The 17,697-nt window shown below is 43.7% G+C and overlaps 2 protein-coding genes across 2 annotated transcripts in view; one reads left to right on the forward strand and one right to left on the reverse strand.

Annotated features, from left to right (window-relative positions):
• The window catches only part of LOC124132334 (post-GPI attachment to proteins factor 4-like), a 49,418-nt gene extending 48,839 nt beyond the window's left edge, over nt 1-579 (reverse strand). Inside the window, exon 1 of the mRNA XM_046496214.2 lies at nt 453-579. The gene's annotated coding sequence lies outside the window, so the exon portion shown is untranslated. The remainder of the gene's footprint in view (nt 1-452) is intronic.
• Nucleotides 580-6,955: 6,376 nt separating this feature from the next.
• LOC124132422 (angiopoietin-related protein 5-like) lies at nt 6,956-11,345 on the forward strand. The gene is made up of 3 exons (XM_046496332.2): nt 6,956-7,267; nt 9,763-10,149; nt 11,296-11,345. Exons 1-3 carry the CDS (start codon nt 7,183-7,185, stop codon nt 11,343-11,345), a joined length of 522 nt encoding a protein of 173 aa, XP_046352288.2. The 5' UTR covers nt 6,956-7,182.
• Nucleotides 11,346-17,697: the final 6,352 nt, after the last annotated feature.

Raw genomic sequence — 17,697 nt, forward strand, 5'->3', positions numbered from 1 at the left:
ACACGTCGTACCGTTTGCTCAGCGCCAGGACATCATCGCAACACACGTCGTACCGTTTGCTCAGCGCCAGGACAACATCATCGCAACACACGTCGTACCGTTTGCTCAGCGCCAGGACAACATCATCGCAACACACGTCGTACCGTTTGCTCAGCGCCAGGACAACATCATCGCAACACACGTCGTACCGTTTGCTCAGCGCCAGGACATCATCGCAACACACGTCGTACCGTTTGCTCAGCGCCAGGACAACATCATCGCAACACACGTCGTACCGTTTGCTCAGCGCCAGGACAACAACATTGCAACACACGTCGTACCGTTTGCTCAGCGCCAGGACAACATCATCGCAACACACGTCGTACCGTTTGCTCAGCGCCAGGACATCATCGCAACACACGTCGTACCGTTTGCTCAGCGCCAGGACAATGCTTTTGTGTTCAAGAACTTACCGTGATGTCCCCATGCCTCTCCCCTACACACAGACGTGTACAGCGACGACAACCACCACCAAGAGACCTTCTGCAACTGTGTCTGGCGCCGATCCAACTCATGAACTACACTCACGCACCTCCATGCAATGTCTGTTTGGAGTCAAGATATGCCCCGTCTCCATATTGATTATATGTGGTCAAGAGACAGTGAGTCTTCACGTTCTCAAAGATGCGTTCAATGCCAATGTATTTTTTTTTTCTGATAGATATTCACGCTGTCCATTACTTTGCTTATACAAGTCTTTCCGAATATCCGCTACCTTTTTTGAGCATAATAGTTACCGTGTTGTAAATAAGAGATACAGTTACCGCAAGAGAGCTCGAGGCGTATCCAAGACAACCGTGGGATGCTATCTCCTTCTGGTATGACATTTGTCGGTGGCAGTTGTCTAAGCACATGCAGAGGAACGTTGTGGATGCCACACACAATGCATACATTGTGTTGTATTCTGGCTGGTCTTCTGACGCCAGTGTGTATGATACACACCGACAACTACCGAGCTCTGAGCTCGTGTCCTGGGCAGATCATGAAGCGTCAGTTCATAGCCTTGATAATTCGCGATGTGACGAAGGTGGACTGTGGAAGAACATGTTCTGAAGATGATTCCTGCGAGTCCCTCCATTACGATTCCTCCTCCAGGATGTGCTTCCTCAACACGGACTTTGATAATGGCAACTGCTCGAAGATGGAATTTCATTTGGAAATATTTTATTATTTCAAGGTATGGGTGCACTTGTTAATTGAAAGGTTATCCAGTCAAACAACGTACAAACGTCTACAATGTACATGCGTCCACTTATATCTGTACGAATTTAATAATTAACCCAAGGATTTCATCTTAAGTCATTACATGTCAAAGGTAAGCTTATCAATCCTACCCCACACCCGAAGATTCTGGGGTAGTGTTGGTCGTGGGTGGGTGAAATGGGGTTTAACGTCGCGTCCAAGATTATTGCACTTATATAGCGACGTGCATGTACGTGTGTGTGTTTGTGTGGCTGCTTGTACTAGTCAGGACTGATGCCGATTTATAGTGCTAGCTCACTGAGATACCATGACGCAGTTTAACATGAATACCCCACTCACACACAGTATCCTGACTCCGAGCCGACCAGTCCTTGTTTTAGCCCCTTAATGCCGAGCGCCAGACAGGGTAACAACAAGATCGATCTTTTAATGTCTTTTGGTATGACGCGCCCGGGGATCGAACCCCGTGCCTTCCGCTCTCCGGGCGGACGTTCTACCACTAGACCACGGAGGCGGTCCTGGGCAATAAGAAGTGATACACATAAGGAAGAGAATTTATGAAGTCAACTTCTTTATTATGAGAAACACAACGTTTCGGAGTATATGCTTACTCCTTCATGAGGTTCTTGAGCCGTGTGAGGTCTTGCATTGTCCTGTTGAAACAAGATCCTGGGGTTGCGCACCAAGAACGATAACACGAGGCCAGTGTAACGCTGGGCATTAAGATTTCCATCAATGACCATCAGTTCTGTCCTCTGTCGAACACATGTCCTACACGAAACTAGCACACTGACAAAGGGTACCGTCAAGTGAATACAACAAGGAGCCGAGGTATTCCGTCGGATCTCATCAGATCCCATTACAAGAATCTTGAAATTTGGCCTCCAACCCCATATGTAGTTACGTTTATACTTTTGTTTATGTCTTTGGGAATGCCTTCATATTTCATTTTGAAAAGGTTCACGACTGACATGTTTTCCAGATGAATTTACTTTGTTGTTTGCATAATCAGATTGGTTCGAGATTGCAGACTAGCGGATGATCAACCAACATCTCTCTTACATTCTCACTTTATCAATTACATGATAGTTTTAATGAAATAGAAATTCAAATTGACAAACGAAGAAAGTAATTTAGCAGTGATAAGTGTATTCGGCGTCACGACAGTCGTCACTTGTTTGTAAACAGAACGGTCATTCGGTTGCGAGTTCAACTCCAAGCATGGTTGGGGCCACCTATCACAGTGGGGAGTTTTGACTGGTGGCAGCGATAGTATAGTGAGCTCCGCAAACGGGCTATCGCTGTGAGGAGCTTGCAAACGTCGAAGCCGATGTTACCTCGTCAACACCATTCTTCCGAATGGCCGATAGGCCCTGATGCCATGCTCTCCAAGTCGGCAACGTATAGGGTGATCGACGGGTAACACGTCTAAGCGCCGTCTGTGTAGATGACGTCGCTGTGAGGAATATGTTATGTACCTTAGATGCAAGGTGGTGAGATAGCGGTCCTCAATGGCTGTTGTGACGTGACGACTTCCCCCTCGTGGCCTATCTGAAGCTCTGCCAGTCGGGGGCACGGGTGGCCCAGGCGTCTAAGGCGCCGCGATTTGCTGTGGAGAGTTGCGCCCCTTGGGTACGCCAGAAACCTATGATTGTGGGTTCGAATCCCGGTTCACCCCGATTATGTTTCTAGGTTTGTCAGCACCATACCCGTGTTCGTGGGTTTCACCGAAGTGGTAAACGTCTGACACCTGCATCACTTCGGGCTTTCCTCCCACATTAAGCTGAGAGGCCGTGATGTAATAGGAATACTGTTAAAAGCGGCGTTAAACCCAACTCACTCTCTCAATCACTCACTCCGCCAGTCCCCCTAACGTTGCGTCAACGTGGTGATTGTCGTTTTCGTACAGTGCATAATGCTTGCGAAGTGCGGGTAAGTTGCCCCACTCTCTCACAACTGCTCTCTCTCTCTCTCTCTCTCTCGTTGTTCACCAGTTAGCCTTGCTGTGTTCTTTAGTATTTTGACCGCCTCCGTGGTCTAGTGGTAAAGCGTCCGCCCGGAGAGCGGAAGGTCCGGGGTTCGATCCCCGGCCGGGTCATACCATTAGACGTTAAAAGTTGCTGACATCACAGGATGGTATTGAGAAACCATTCGGTTTGTTTCGCTGTGGACAGAAACTGTATTTTGCGCAACAAAACCAAACTGTTAAAGTTTATACGTCTCAGTAAATCCTCTGATGCATTTAATTCACGTTACAGATTCACGGAGATCACATTAATAGTTCGTTTCCACGAACCTTACTTTAAATGTGAATGTGTGCTTGTATTTGTGTTGTGTGGCAAAAAACAACTCGTTTATTCAGAAAAATATAGTACACTTCAAAAGAACTATTAGTTGACTTGTTAGATGAACCCGATTAAACTATCTCCTCCTTGTTCATTATGATTGATTGTGTGCATAGATACGGGAGTGGCATAGACACCTGTACATGCAGAACTCTTATGCTTGTAGTGACCGCCTCCGTGGTCTAGTGGTAGAGCGTCCGCCCGGGAAGCGGAAGGTCCGGATTTCTTACCAAAAGACGTTAAAAGATGGTACTTGTTATTACCCTGCCTGGCGCTCGGCATAAAGGGGATAAAACAAGGACTGGTCGGCTCGGAGTCGGTATATTGTTTCTGATTGGGGTATTCATGTTAAACTACGGCATGGTATCTCAGACATCTAGCACTATAAATCGGCATTAGTCCGGACTAGTACAAGCAGCCACACACACGTGAATGCACGTCGCTATATAAGTGCAATAATCTTGGACGCGACGTTAAACCCCATTTCATCTCACCTCACCTTCTCCGGTATTTTACTATTGACTGCTAACGTTCATTTACCAAGGCACTGTTTTTATACTTTATGTGCTTCGCGTGCATTGCTTGTTTACTTCACAACGGCATTTTGCACGCGCTCATTGCCTTAATTTCCTTGCGACGAGTTTTTATTTCTTAACTTCTGTCGAACAATACCATGACCATTTATAAACGTAAACTACATATTTCACCAACCGAAATTCGGTATCCCTTCTTATGTTGGTTGGTTGGTTGGTTGGTTGGTATGTTGTTTAACGCCGCACTCAGCAATATTCAAGCTCTATGACGGCGGTCTGTAAATAATCGAGTCTGGACCAGACAATCCAGTGATTGATATCATGAGCATCGATCCACGCAATTGGGATCGATGACATGCATCAACCAAGTCATCGAGCCTGACCACCCGATCCCGTTAGTCGCCTTTTACGACAGCATAGTCACCTTTTACGGCAAGCATGGGTTGCTGAAGACCTATTCTACCCCGGAATCTTCACGTGTCCCCCTTCTTACGTAAGATCGTCAGTTTATATGAATGAAAACCAGTGATGACACCGGGTGTTCGAGAAAAGGGTAAGCATATTCTTACTCAAGTAACACATATATATGTTACTCGTGTCGTGTTGTATTAATTGGTTGTGTAATCTGGTCTGGTCCCCGAGTTTAATCATACACTCATGAGTCAGTTAAGCTACAAACATGTAAGGATTGGGTTGAGATATTACTGCCCCTCTCTCTGAGTTGCGAAAAACACATTTCTTACAGCATTTGTCTTCATTTATAAGCAGCAGAATATCTGCATTTGTATAGACGCAATTCAAAATAAACGTAAAGTAAAGACTGGTTGGTTTGTTTGAGGAGTGAGTGAGTGAGTGAGTATGGTTTTACGCCGCTTTTAGCAATATTCCAGCAATATCACGGCGGGGGACACCAGAAATGGGCTTCACACATTGTACCCATGTCGGGAATGGAACCCGGGTCTTCGGCGTGACGAGCGAACGCTTTAACCACTAGGCTACCCGACCGCCCCCGTTTTGTTTGAGGACATGCCGTCGCAAAGGAGTAGTACTTCTACACGGTATCGTGCAACAACCACTCACCTCTTTATGCAAATTTTGTTTTGGCGGGTGCTGCCGGTAGGGCAGGACCGGTTCTCGCAAAAACACGACGCCATCACTGAATTTCATTGATCCATTTATATAATTTTTACCGCTATGTTCCCTTCTACAACCCATGGGATCTGTTTCGGTGGCTAATTTCTCTGACGTTGTCGTTTACTATTTAATATTTACCGGTGACGGGAAGCTTCAAATGATAGATGGACCAGACCTCTGATTGAAACCAACGAGTATCGCTACTGGGTAGGATGGTACGCATTCAGACAACTGACGGAGCCTTTCGACCCGATCCCCACTTTAAGCCGGCTCGATTTATATGTCCGACAATTGGAGTAAGTGAGTGCCTTTGGTTAAACACCCCCTGCACAATATTCAGTTATACTGCGGCGTTTACAAGGTAAGCCGAGATTGATGCAGGTCTCAGATGTTGTACCACTCTGTTGAACTCACTAACACGGGTGTAAGGCTGCAAACTAAGAAACGTCATCACCGCGAAAATAGGACTCGAACACAGTCTCATGTGTCAACGTTTTAAAAGGCAAGCATTTTCAACTCCCTTGTACAAAAGTTTCGCGTAAAAAAAGGTTCGTCAAAAAAGTCAAATTGCCATGTTCAGTTTTACCTTACCCCAGTTTTATCTACAGATTTCTCGTTGGACTTTTGGCAAAATTCTGATCTTTTTTTTCAGCAATAATGAAATATTCACATAGAGTCTGTGTAAAGCCAACGCATGCAGCTGAAAATCATATTAGCAATCGTACCTTTCCAAAAACAGATATATATATATATATGGCTGAAAATCAAAATATTCTGCCAATCAAAAGAAATTATACAGTGTTAAACAGTAAATAGGCTTTAATACCTTGGTTAAAGGAAACTTACTTCACGCTGCAAATCAGGTGTGATGATGACAGACGGGTGATAGTAATCCGGCCACGTCTTGGACTCGAACCCACGCTCAGCAGATCCTGCTGCATGCTTGGAGATGACGTCACACGGAATCAGACGCTGTCATTTGCCCTAGCTTCTTATGCATGTTTCAACACATTGTGGAATTTTGTTAAATGTTCATCATTCGTTAAGTGAGGTTGCCGTGGACATTATGACTGTTTGGCCATTGTTCTGAATCAAATGTCCAGGTGTAGAATCTTTGGGGACAAGTTTTCTCAGGACTACTGAAGTCACATGCATTTAAATGTGCATGCTTATCTAAGAGATACTGAGGTCGAAAATTGGTTCCTTAATGTATGTCTAGTGCTACGTCCCTTTCTACACATTTTGGGCGGTCAGACCTAAGTGAGAAACTACGTGAAAGTTTAAAGGGTATAAGAGATAGTTACCCAGACTGAACTAACCGACTGCATTCGTCACCACTCGCCCCTTTCCGTAACCTGCAAGAAGACTCGTCCCCCTATCGATGAATGTTATGTGCGAAAATACGACAAACCAATCAGAATGCGCGCATGATTTCAAGTTCTTCGTCAAAGAATCCCTCAGAAATAATTTTTGATTTTACATATGTCTTGCATCTAAAAATATACCAAAGGCACAGGTTAATGTGTTCAATCATACTGTATAATTCCGCATGTCCAGATGTGCTTTAAATTGCATCTGAAATATATATAATATATGGGGAAATATATGTGAACCATAACGCGACGAGTTGACAATTATTTTGGGTATGCCCGTTTGCGCTAAGACGGAACCCGGTTGCAAAAAATTCCACGAGAGGGGCAAGAGTCGCTATTCGGCTTGTCCCGGAATAACACGAGTTGGTCACGAATGCACCAGACTGGCCACGTCACGCAGCACTAGACCACGTGAGACCACGCCAAAGGAGGACCACCATCTATCTAAGCGCATCCTGATGGTTACAGGACCGAGACGCCGCATCAGCAGAAAAGACGTGCAGAGTTAAATTGTTTACATATCGTATTTGGTTAACATTTCAGGTTAAAGTATGCATGAACGGCGGTATTCTGCAGTCCGACTCGAGATGTCGATGTGTCAATGGTTACGTGGGTTCAAAATGCCAGCGTTTAATGAGAGGTAAGTACAATGTCAACGAAACTGCCACTTCTCTTCCGGAGATATATTCCGGTTTATTTTTCACATTTATTCATTCCATTAAAGAAGAATTGGTCTTATTGTGGGCATGACTAAGATTTACATCACAAGATGCTAAAGTATTCTCAGAAGTATTCTTCTCCTTTTCTCAAAGGAAAAGACTGATTGTCGTGATATCATGAGAAATCGGTTACTGTAGGTGAAGGTGGCCTAGATTAAAGGAGCCTTTGACCGCATGCTTGAAGATCCATTTTCGCGCAACACATAACATGCACATATACTGAAGCAATGAAACTAATGAAATGTGTGTGATATATTTACTTACTGTAAAACATGAAATTATAGCGAAAAATTCGAATGCCCCATGCTCGCATTAAAAAAGTGACGCATTTTCATCTTAAGATTACGGTTTACCGTGTAAGCTTCATCACACAGACGGGGGCGGTCGGGTAGCCTAGTGGTTAAAGCGTTCGCTCGTCGCGCCGAAGACCCGGGTTCGCCCATATATCGCCTCCTGCCTTAATTGACAGGTCCAATGAACATTGTTTTAACCCCACTCTCCGTTGATTGGCTACTGACTGTGTAGGCGTGTCAAGTTATGTGCATAAATTAAACGATCACCTGATTCATGTCACGCCACTGTATGTATTCCTACACCTGGAATGTTGATCAATGTCGTCATTTTTGTCTGTTTTGATATATGCAACTGTTTTGGGTTAAGCTATTGTAGATAAAACATGTTTTACGTTGTCGAATTTAATTATAAGCATTGACTGTGTATTTTTTTTGGGTTCATTGAGGTATGAATCTAAAAGCCGATGTGCAAACTTTTGTAAGAATCCGCTACGGGGATTCATACAGTTTGCACATCGGTTTTTCGATTCATACCTCAATGAACCGAAAAAAATACACAGTCAATCCTTAATTAAATTCGGGAAATATGTATCTGTCGTACATAAACATTTCAGGCTGTCTGCATAAACCACGAACTTTATCTTTCAACTCAACCTAGCCTAGTGGTTAAAGCGTTCGATCGTCAAGCCGAAGACCGAGTTCGATTCCCCACATGGGTACAATGTCTGAAGCCCATTTCTGGTGTTCCCCGTGATATTACTGGATTATTGTTAAAAGCGACGTGAAACCATTCTCACTCACTCACTCACTCACAGCGGTGTTTATCAAATTACTATATGCAAGTACATATATTTGTAGATTTGCACAAGACAAGAAACACAATTCAAGTTAAACATACATCAAATGTCAAAAAGAACATTTACGGACAACCTTATGACACACTGTAACATCATATACTACCGAAAACAAGATATAGAACACTCACAATTATAAGATTGTATCTTTGCAAGACAATTACCCATGAGTGAGTGAGTATGGTTTTACGCCGCTATTAGCAATATTCCAGCAATATCACGGCGGGGGACACCAGAAATGGGCTTCACACATTGTACCCATGTCGGGAATCGAACCCGGGTCTTCGGCGTGATGAGCGAACGCTTTAACCACTAGGCTACCCGACCGCCCCCAATCAGCCATAATTAATTAACCATAGTCTTCTTAACTTCTTAACTTAACTGAGTTGGGTTTAACGCCGCTTTTAACAATATTCCAGTTTTATCACGGCGGGTCAGCTTAATGTGGGAGGAAAGCCCGAAGTGATGCAGGTCTCAGACGTTTACCACTTCGGTGAAACCCACGAGCACGAGTATGGTGCTGACAAACCTAGAAACATAATCGGGGCGAACCGGGATTCGAACACACAATCATAGGTTTCTGGCGTGCCCAAGGGACGCAACTCTGCACAGCGAATCGCGGCGCCTTAGACGACTGGGCCACCCGTGCCCCCTGATCTGGCAATATGAACACCCAGATACTTGTATGTGGAGACAATATCAAGCACCTATCCATTTAACATAAACTTTTCATACTTCCTCAAACGACCAGAAGGGGCACGGATGGCCCAATCGTTTAAGGCGCCTGAGAAGTTTTGAATTTTTGAATGACCACAGATCATGCTTTCCAAAGTGACAGCGAAAGGCCCCCCATCAATGACGTCATATCGCATGGCACGTGCATGAGCGTTTGAATGTCTCCAATAATTGCTGTGTTCAAACCTATATTTCATATGTGGACGGTGTGCCCTTATATCTATATTTTCTCCGTGCACAGTTTCTTCATGTGGCTAGTTTATAACACCATTTTATCTTTAACATATTGGCTATAATTGTCTCCGTGTGTTTTTAGGTGATCGAATGACTTGAATTAGCATGTGTTAGTGACAGGAGCTAGATATATACGCTTACCTATTCGCGCAAACCTAGTACCGTCACTATTTCATAGTGATTCACAAACGCATGCTTTTGATATCGTCGGAATCGTACAAGAAGACTGATTTTAGCAGAGATTTCAAAGGATCACGATAAGCTTATATTTACATACTAAATTTGACCAATATTCTGCAGATTGCAAAGAAGGATTTGCTGCTGGATTCGGCTACGGGCACGGCCAATACTTCATCCAACCAGCGTCTGCATCTACGCCATTTAAAGTTTTTTGTCGTATGTGGTTTGGAGGAAGAACAATCATCCAATGGCGCAAGGACAGCTTCCAGGAACCTTTCAACAGGAGTTGGGCAGAATATCGTGACGGCTTTGGACGCCTCGGTGGTGATCATTGGCTAGGGCTGGAGAAAATGTACCATATATGTAAACCAGGGACAGTGGTGCTTACAATTGAAATCAGATTTGAGAATACCCCAAATGATTATAAGCAACAGGGATTTTATCATTTCTCTCTTTCAAACGAGAAAGATGACTATCGCATGCATTTTTCACACTCGGAAGGTATAGGTAGGAACGCGATGGGGGATAGTTTAACCCCACTTAAAAACTGCGCATTCAGCACGTACGATCGAGATAACGACAATTCTGACCAAAATTGCGCCGTGAGATTTGGAAGTGGATTTTGGTTTAACGCATGCGCAGATTGTAACCCCAATGGTTATCTGGATCGTCAAAAGAAAAGGAGACGAACAAGTGATTCCGATTATTTCTGGACATACGATCTTGGGGACAGAGTTCCTTATATATCGATTATGTGGTTGGGTTAAGGATGCTTGTATGCAGGTTATGTCATCCACCTTTTGACGCCGGTACGGGTGGCCCAGACCTTTAAGGCGCCGCAATTCGCTGTGCAGAGTTGCGTCCCTTGGACACGCCAGAAACCTATGATTGTGGGTTCGAATCTTGATTAGCCCCGATTATGTTTCTAGGTTTGTCAGCACCATACCCGTGCTCGTGGGTTTCACCGAAGTGGAAAACGCACGACTTCGGGCTTTCCTCCCACATTAAACTGACACGCCGTGATATAACTGGAATACTATTAAAAGCGGCATTAAACCCAACTCACTCACTCCTCCTTTTGACAATATATTTTGACAGTTAAAGGGCTCCCAATCTTTTCATATCGCTAGTTAATGTGTCATGAGTATAGTCATATGATTGGTTTGTTTGTTGTTTAACGCCGCACTTAGCAATATTCCAGCTGTATGACGGCGGTTTGTAAGTAATCGAGTCTGGAACAGACAATCCAGTCCAGTGATTGATATCATCAGCATCGATCCACGCAATCGGGATACGATGACATGTATCAACCAAGTCAGCGAGCCTGTTAGTCGCCTCTTACGACAAGCATAGTCGCCTTTTACGGCAAGCATGGGTTGCTGAAGACCTATTCTACCCCGGATCTTCACGGGTCTTTTTACCACGTGCTGAAACGAGTACGGGTATGGTGCTGACAAACCAATATTCTTAATCACGGATATCCACGCACCTGACATACGATTACGCGCATCAACCAAGTCAGCGGGCCTGACCACACGATCCCGTTAGCCGCCTCTTACAAGCATGGATTGCTGAAGGATCTTCACAGGTCTATAGTCATAGGAACATACATGTATAGGCTGCTCTTTAACTATGGTTGAGTTTCAACTGCAGAACCTCACAGCAGAGATGTACCAGTTTCTACCACTGGCATTATTATGTGAAAGATGTCCGTAGTTGCGTGTATTTGTTCAACCAGGATCCGGTGATATGTATTCAAGATGCCACATTTCCGGGAGCTCCCCTGGACATTGTATTGATTGTCCTATCAAAAAAAGCTTTTTTTACTTATATTGTAAAACTTTAAGACTTACAAAATGTCGATAAAACAAAAGTAATAATTTTTAGGAGGATGCGTCCGACTTAAAAAACATATTAGTTTAAATGAAATCATCTTGAATGTGTCCTTGAATATAAGTGCCTTTGTATCTATTTCCAAGATAACAATACATTTGCAAAACCAACGAACCAAAATGACCAAAAACTTAAAGCCATGAACTTTGTGCTACGAATATCACGTGTATAATAACCTTTCACTTCAATGTCAACTTTGATGATGCCAAGGTAGCATTTGTAGTCCAGGTATTGTGCTTGTAGATATAACTTTATCATCGGCAAACAAAAGAAGAAATAACTTTTTTAGTTTCTGGGTGCCTTCAGAACAGTTTTGCTGAATTTGTTGAGCTAATTCGTTGATAAAGAGTGAGTTGGGTTTAACGCCGCTTTTAACAATATTCCAGTTATATCACGGCGTGTCAGCTTAATGTGGGAGGAAAGCCCGAAGTGATGCAGGTCTCAGACGTTTACCACTTCGGTATGGTGCTGACAAAACCTAGAAACATAATTGGGGCGAACCGGGATTCGAACCCACAATCATAGGTTTCTGGCGAGCCCAAGGGTCGCAACTCTGTACAGCGAATTGCGGCGCCTTAGACGACTGGGCCACCCGTGTCCCGTTGATAAAGAGGTGAAGGTGAGGTGAAATGGGGTTTAACGTCGCGATTATTGCACTTATATAGCGACGTGCATGTACGTGTGTGTGTGTTTGTGTGGCTGCTTGTACTAGTCCGGACTGATGCCGATTTATAGTGCTAGCTCACTGAGATACCATGACGCAGTTTAACATGAATACCCCACTCAGACACAGTATACTGACTCCGAGCCGACCAGTCCTTGTTTTAGCCCCTTAATGCCGAGCGACAGACAGGGTAACAACAAGTACCATCTTTTAACGCCTTTTGGTATGACGCGGTCGCGTACGATATTTCTTCACCAAACATAGATAGGTCTTGTGGTGCCTCTTGATAGTTTGGGATTTAAAAAAAAAAAAAATTCGAGTTTCCATGGCAACGACTTTGACTTAGACTGAAAATGACTTAGACCTATCCTGTATATATTCTTGTAAACCATACTCTGTACTTCATTTGCTTGATAACGGTGTTAGAACCTACACAGAAACCATAGATCCTAATTGTAATAAAGAAGTTGTTCGTCCATATGTCTCATCCTTACTCATTACAAATACAGTTACATATTCTATCATAAACTGCAGATGGGAAACAACACCAGTAATAACTTTTTCTAGTTCTGCAATTTAGGCCATTTACAAAAAGGCCCAGTGAGCATAGATCACAGGAGCTAATGCATTGCACACAACCGGACATGTCATATTGGCGGGGGGATATGAGTATTTCATGCTTGTTCTCTCAGGAACGAAACGTTACTGTCTTGTACTGTGTTAAATCTTACTATATGCTATTACCCTTGGCAATACCTGCAAGTCCATTTGGTAATTGCAAATATCATAGGTGTGTAGATATTACCACTGTGATACTGCTGTAAATAGATTAGGCCTAATTATTATTCTGATACCTTTATGACGTTGTTTACCTTTTGGAATATGTAGTGTGGCTGAACTAGAATGTATCTTGAGCGAATGCCCACTCGGGTAATGTATTGGAGTATGTAGGGTACATTATTTCAAATCACATGTATACCGTTGTATAACGTTGTGTACCTTGGAATACGTATGGTGACTAATGTAGTATGTATTGTGTAATGATTCTAATAGTATATCATGGTCATGTGATGTTCTTAACGTTTATGTACTTCTGTAACTGATTGTAAACATGGTCTTGTAATTGATTGTAGGCATTCTATTGTTGATTGATTATATAACGATTCTATGGCTGTCAAATGAGTGTTTATTCATTCAGGTTTTGTGTTGTTGTGTGGGTTCGTCGTGTGTAGTGGTACCTCTGCTTAGCGAGCCGATTCCCAAACTCTTGCTATTTATTGAGAGTCAAATTGCCAATTCCCTTCCACTAATGTGCCGAAATGAACTAGAACAAAGGAGAACAGTGAAACCGCCTCAGCTGTCATGTTTAGATCTAGGAATAAAGATTCAGAATGACACGAACACTCTCCACAAGACTGTATGACAAGATGGATGACTTCAACTTTCTAAAAGCCAACTTTCCCGTTACGTCGAGCAATAGACCAGCCATCTAGCCTATGGTGTCTACGCTTTACAACTTTTGAGCTCCAATCGAGCATGCTCTTTGAGGAAGATTTGAAAGAGTGTCATACGATCCTTGCTTTAAAGTTGTTTGATCACGGTAACAACATTCAAGGCCTCAGTAAAGCTTTTAAGGTGTTATAGTGGACATGTGGAGGACATTTTCAATTTGACGCTTTACAACTTTTGAGCTCCAATCGAGCATGCTCTTTGAGGAAGATTTGAAAGAGTGTCATACGATCCTTGCTTTAAAGTTGTTTGATCACGGTAACAACATTCAAGGCCTCAGTAAAGCTTTTAAGGTGTTATAGTGGACATGTGGAGGACATTTTCAATTTGACGCGTCAATGACAAAAAATGTTGTCCGATGCAATTCCTTATTTTGACTTGTACCATATGTTCGCGTGCGTTTCACAGGTAAACAACGGACTAGCTTTTGCATGTGTTTGTGTTGAGTATCGCAGGTGGGGCAGGATTCGCTCACCTTTTCACGAACACCAGGTGTCATCACTATTTCATAGTGCACGTTGTCATGATATCGACATTCGACTTTGCTCTAAGCGGATATTTCTTATGAATATGGAAAGGGTTTTGTCGCTTTTATTTACGTGGGTGTTTCTTTTTCTATATTATCATACACCGATGTGTAAAATTGCATCTAAATATATTATAGAGGTCAGTTCTATACTCGCAATGAGTTCAGCAAAGTGTAAAAAGTGAAGCCATGCTATAAAAATGTTCCAAATAATTATTGGGAAAATGAAAAATATTTTTGGTGTTTTTTACAAAAGTTGCATTCAGATGGATATGGTATTAAAGATATAAATTTCCTTCTCAGTGTCATAGGAGCACGCTTGACCCAGAGTCCCCAAAAGTTGCTGCACAACATTACGTCCCTTAAGATCGCCAGGATACTATGAACTTGGGTTCGAATCCCAGATTCTCCGTGATTAAGAATCTGGGTTTGTCAGCACCATACCCGTACTTGTTTAACTACGTGGTAAACATTGGTCTCCTTCTCACATTAAGCTGCTGTGTGGTAATATACTGAAATACTGTTGAGACCTGTGAAGATCCGGGGTAGAATAGGTCTTGAGCAACCCATGCTTGCCGTAAAAGGCGACTATGCTTGTCGTAAGAGCCGACGAACGGAATCGGGTGGTCAGGCTCGCTGACTTGGTTGGTGCATGTCATCTTATCCCAGTTGCGTGGATCGATGCTCATGATGTCAATCACTGGATTGTCTGGTCCAGACTCGATTATTTACAGACCGCCGTCACATAGCTGGAATATTGCTGAGTGCGACGTTAGACAAAACAAAATGTTGAACAAGGCGTTAAATTCAACAAATTCGCTCATTCACTCTCAATATTGAAAGAAACAGCAGCCAGCTCGTTGTAGGGTTTTCAGGTCCACATGACATGCAACACAGTGGTCCGAATACAGAGACGTTTACTTGACAGACACAACGAGACTGGTTACAAAGGGAATCGGATCTCCTGTCACAGTCTGTGACCCCATGAGCAAGCACGCACAACTGTTTGGGGACTGTTGCGTTTGGGCGAAGTTGACCAATACCGTGAACAACCTCACATCGTTAACGCGACGAGAACATCATTGTGTTTTCCACGTACGACCATAGATAAGCACCGGTTCAGCACACATCTGCATTGGGATATTTTCTGTCGTCCTATTTTGTTTGTTTCTTAACTACATGAAACACTCCGTAGAATTATATATGCTCTGCATTCTGTCTTCCTTACCCCCGACCGCCTCCGTGGTCTAGTGGTAGAGCGTCCGCCCGAAGAGCGGAAGGTCCGGGGTTCGCTCCCCGTCTGCGTCATACCAAGAGACGTTAAAAGATGATACTTGTTGTTACCCTGTCTGGCGCTCGGCATTAAGGGGCTAAAACAAGGACTGGTCGGTTCGGAGTCAGTATACTGTGTCCGAATCGGGTATTCATGTTAAACTGCGGCATGGTATCTCAGTGATGAATCAGCACTATAAATCGGCATCAGTCCGGACGAGTACAAGCAGCCACACACACGTGCATGCACGTCGCTATGTAAGTGCAATAATCTTAGACGCGACGTTAAACCCAATTTCACCTCACCTACTTACCCCTGAGGTTTACAATTAATGTATTGAGATTTACGCTATGCCAACACAGGGAAAAGAGAATACTTATAACTGGGTTGAGTAAGTGAGTATGGTTTTACGCCGCTTTTAGCAATATTCAAGCAACATCACGGCGGGGGAAACCAGAAATGGGCTTCACACATCGTACCCATGTAAGGAATCGAACCAGGGTCTTCGGCGTGACGAGCGAACGCTTTAAACACGAGGCTACCCGACTTATGACTGGAACTGAACCGCAGTTAAATGTGAGCGTAAAGTATCAGCTAGATGAAGCGGCCATAACATACTTTCTGTCTGTTTGTTTGTTGTTTAACGCCGCACTCACCAATATTCCAGCTATATGATGGCGGTCTGTAAATATTCGAGTCTGGACCAGACAATCTACTGATTGACATCATAAACATCGATCTACGCAATTGGGATACGATGACATGCCCCAACCAAGTCAGCGAGTCTGACCACCTGATCCCGTTAGTCGGCTCTTACGACAAGCATAGTCGTCTTTTTACGGCAAGCATGGGTTGCTGAAGACTTGTTCTACCCTGGATGTTCTGTTACCACTGACATGCGTATGAAATGTATTCCCTTTATCATGATGGTAAAATGTGAAGCAAACCAAAATTTATGTCATGAATTTGTGATACCACGTTTGCCTATCCCACATCATATCAAATCCCCTCCATTTTAACAACGTGATCTGCACGCGCATATGTCACCAAGTTCGTGTTGGGTATGCATGTGGCCGTCGTGTCATGTCCCATAAAACCGTGTTTGGGCTATAGCATTGTGACGCTTTGCACATTGGCTCCATGACCCGAAATGACATGTCTGAAACTCATAAATGAAAAGGGGACACGGGTGGACCAGGCGCCGCGACTCGCTGTGCAGACGACTTTCGTCCCTTGGGCGCGCCAGAAAACTATGATTTTGGTTTGTCAGCACCATACCCGTGCTCGTGGGTTTCGCCGAAATGGTAAACGTCTGAGACCTGCATCACTTCGGGCTTTCCTCCCACATTCAGCTGACACGCCGTGATATAACTGGAATACTGTTAAAAGCGGCGTTAAACCCAACTCACTCACTCACTCACTCACTCACTCACTCACTCATAAATGGAAGATTATTGGACTTATTACTTAGACAGATAGCGACACACACGAATGACCAATTTAAATGTTTTTATCATTAAATACACAATTCTCATGGAAACCTGATATTTATTTGACTAAATCACCCGTCGCCGCGTTTGTAAGTTTCAGCGTTTACGTTGCTGGTCCAACATCAGATAATCGTGTTTATGTTAGTTCATCTGGTCTGTTTCACTGATCTACTGGCAAACACCAATATTCCAGCTATATGACGGCGGTCTGTAAATAACCGAGTCTGGACCCGACAATCCAGTGATTGACATCATGAGCATCGATCTACACAACTGGGATATGATGACATGCATTAACCAAGTCAGGGATCCTGACCACCCGATCCCGTTAGTCGCCTCTTACGACACGCATAGTCACCTTTTACGGCAAGCATGGGTAGCTGAAGACCTGTTCTAACCCGGATCTTCACGGGTCTTGCCCACTGGTGCTGTGGGAAGAGGGGCAGTAATGGTGTGGGCTGCCTTCAGGTATTATGCCACAGTTGAGATCAAAGTGATCCATGGAAAGATGATTGTGATAAGTACAATCATAACATCATCGAAAATACTGTCATTCCATTCAAACACACTCACCTAAATGTAGCACATATTTACCAGGATGATAATGCTCGTCTACGCCAGACTAGGGTGGGTTAGGAGTGAGTGAGTGAGTATGGTTTTACGCCGCTTTTAGCAATATTCCAGCAATATCACGGCGGGG

The sequence above is a fragment of the Haliotis rufescens genome, unplaced genomic scaffold, assembly GCF_023055435.1.
Source record: "Haliotis rufescens isolate VD_foot unplaced genomic scaffold, xgHalRufe1.0.p SCAF_3, whole genome shotgun sequence".
NCBI lineage: Eukaryota > Metazoa > Mollusca > Gastropoda > Lepetellida > Haliotidae > Haliotis > Haliotis rufescens.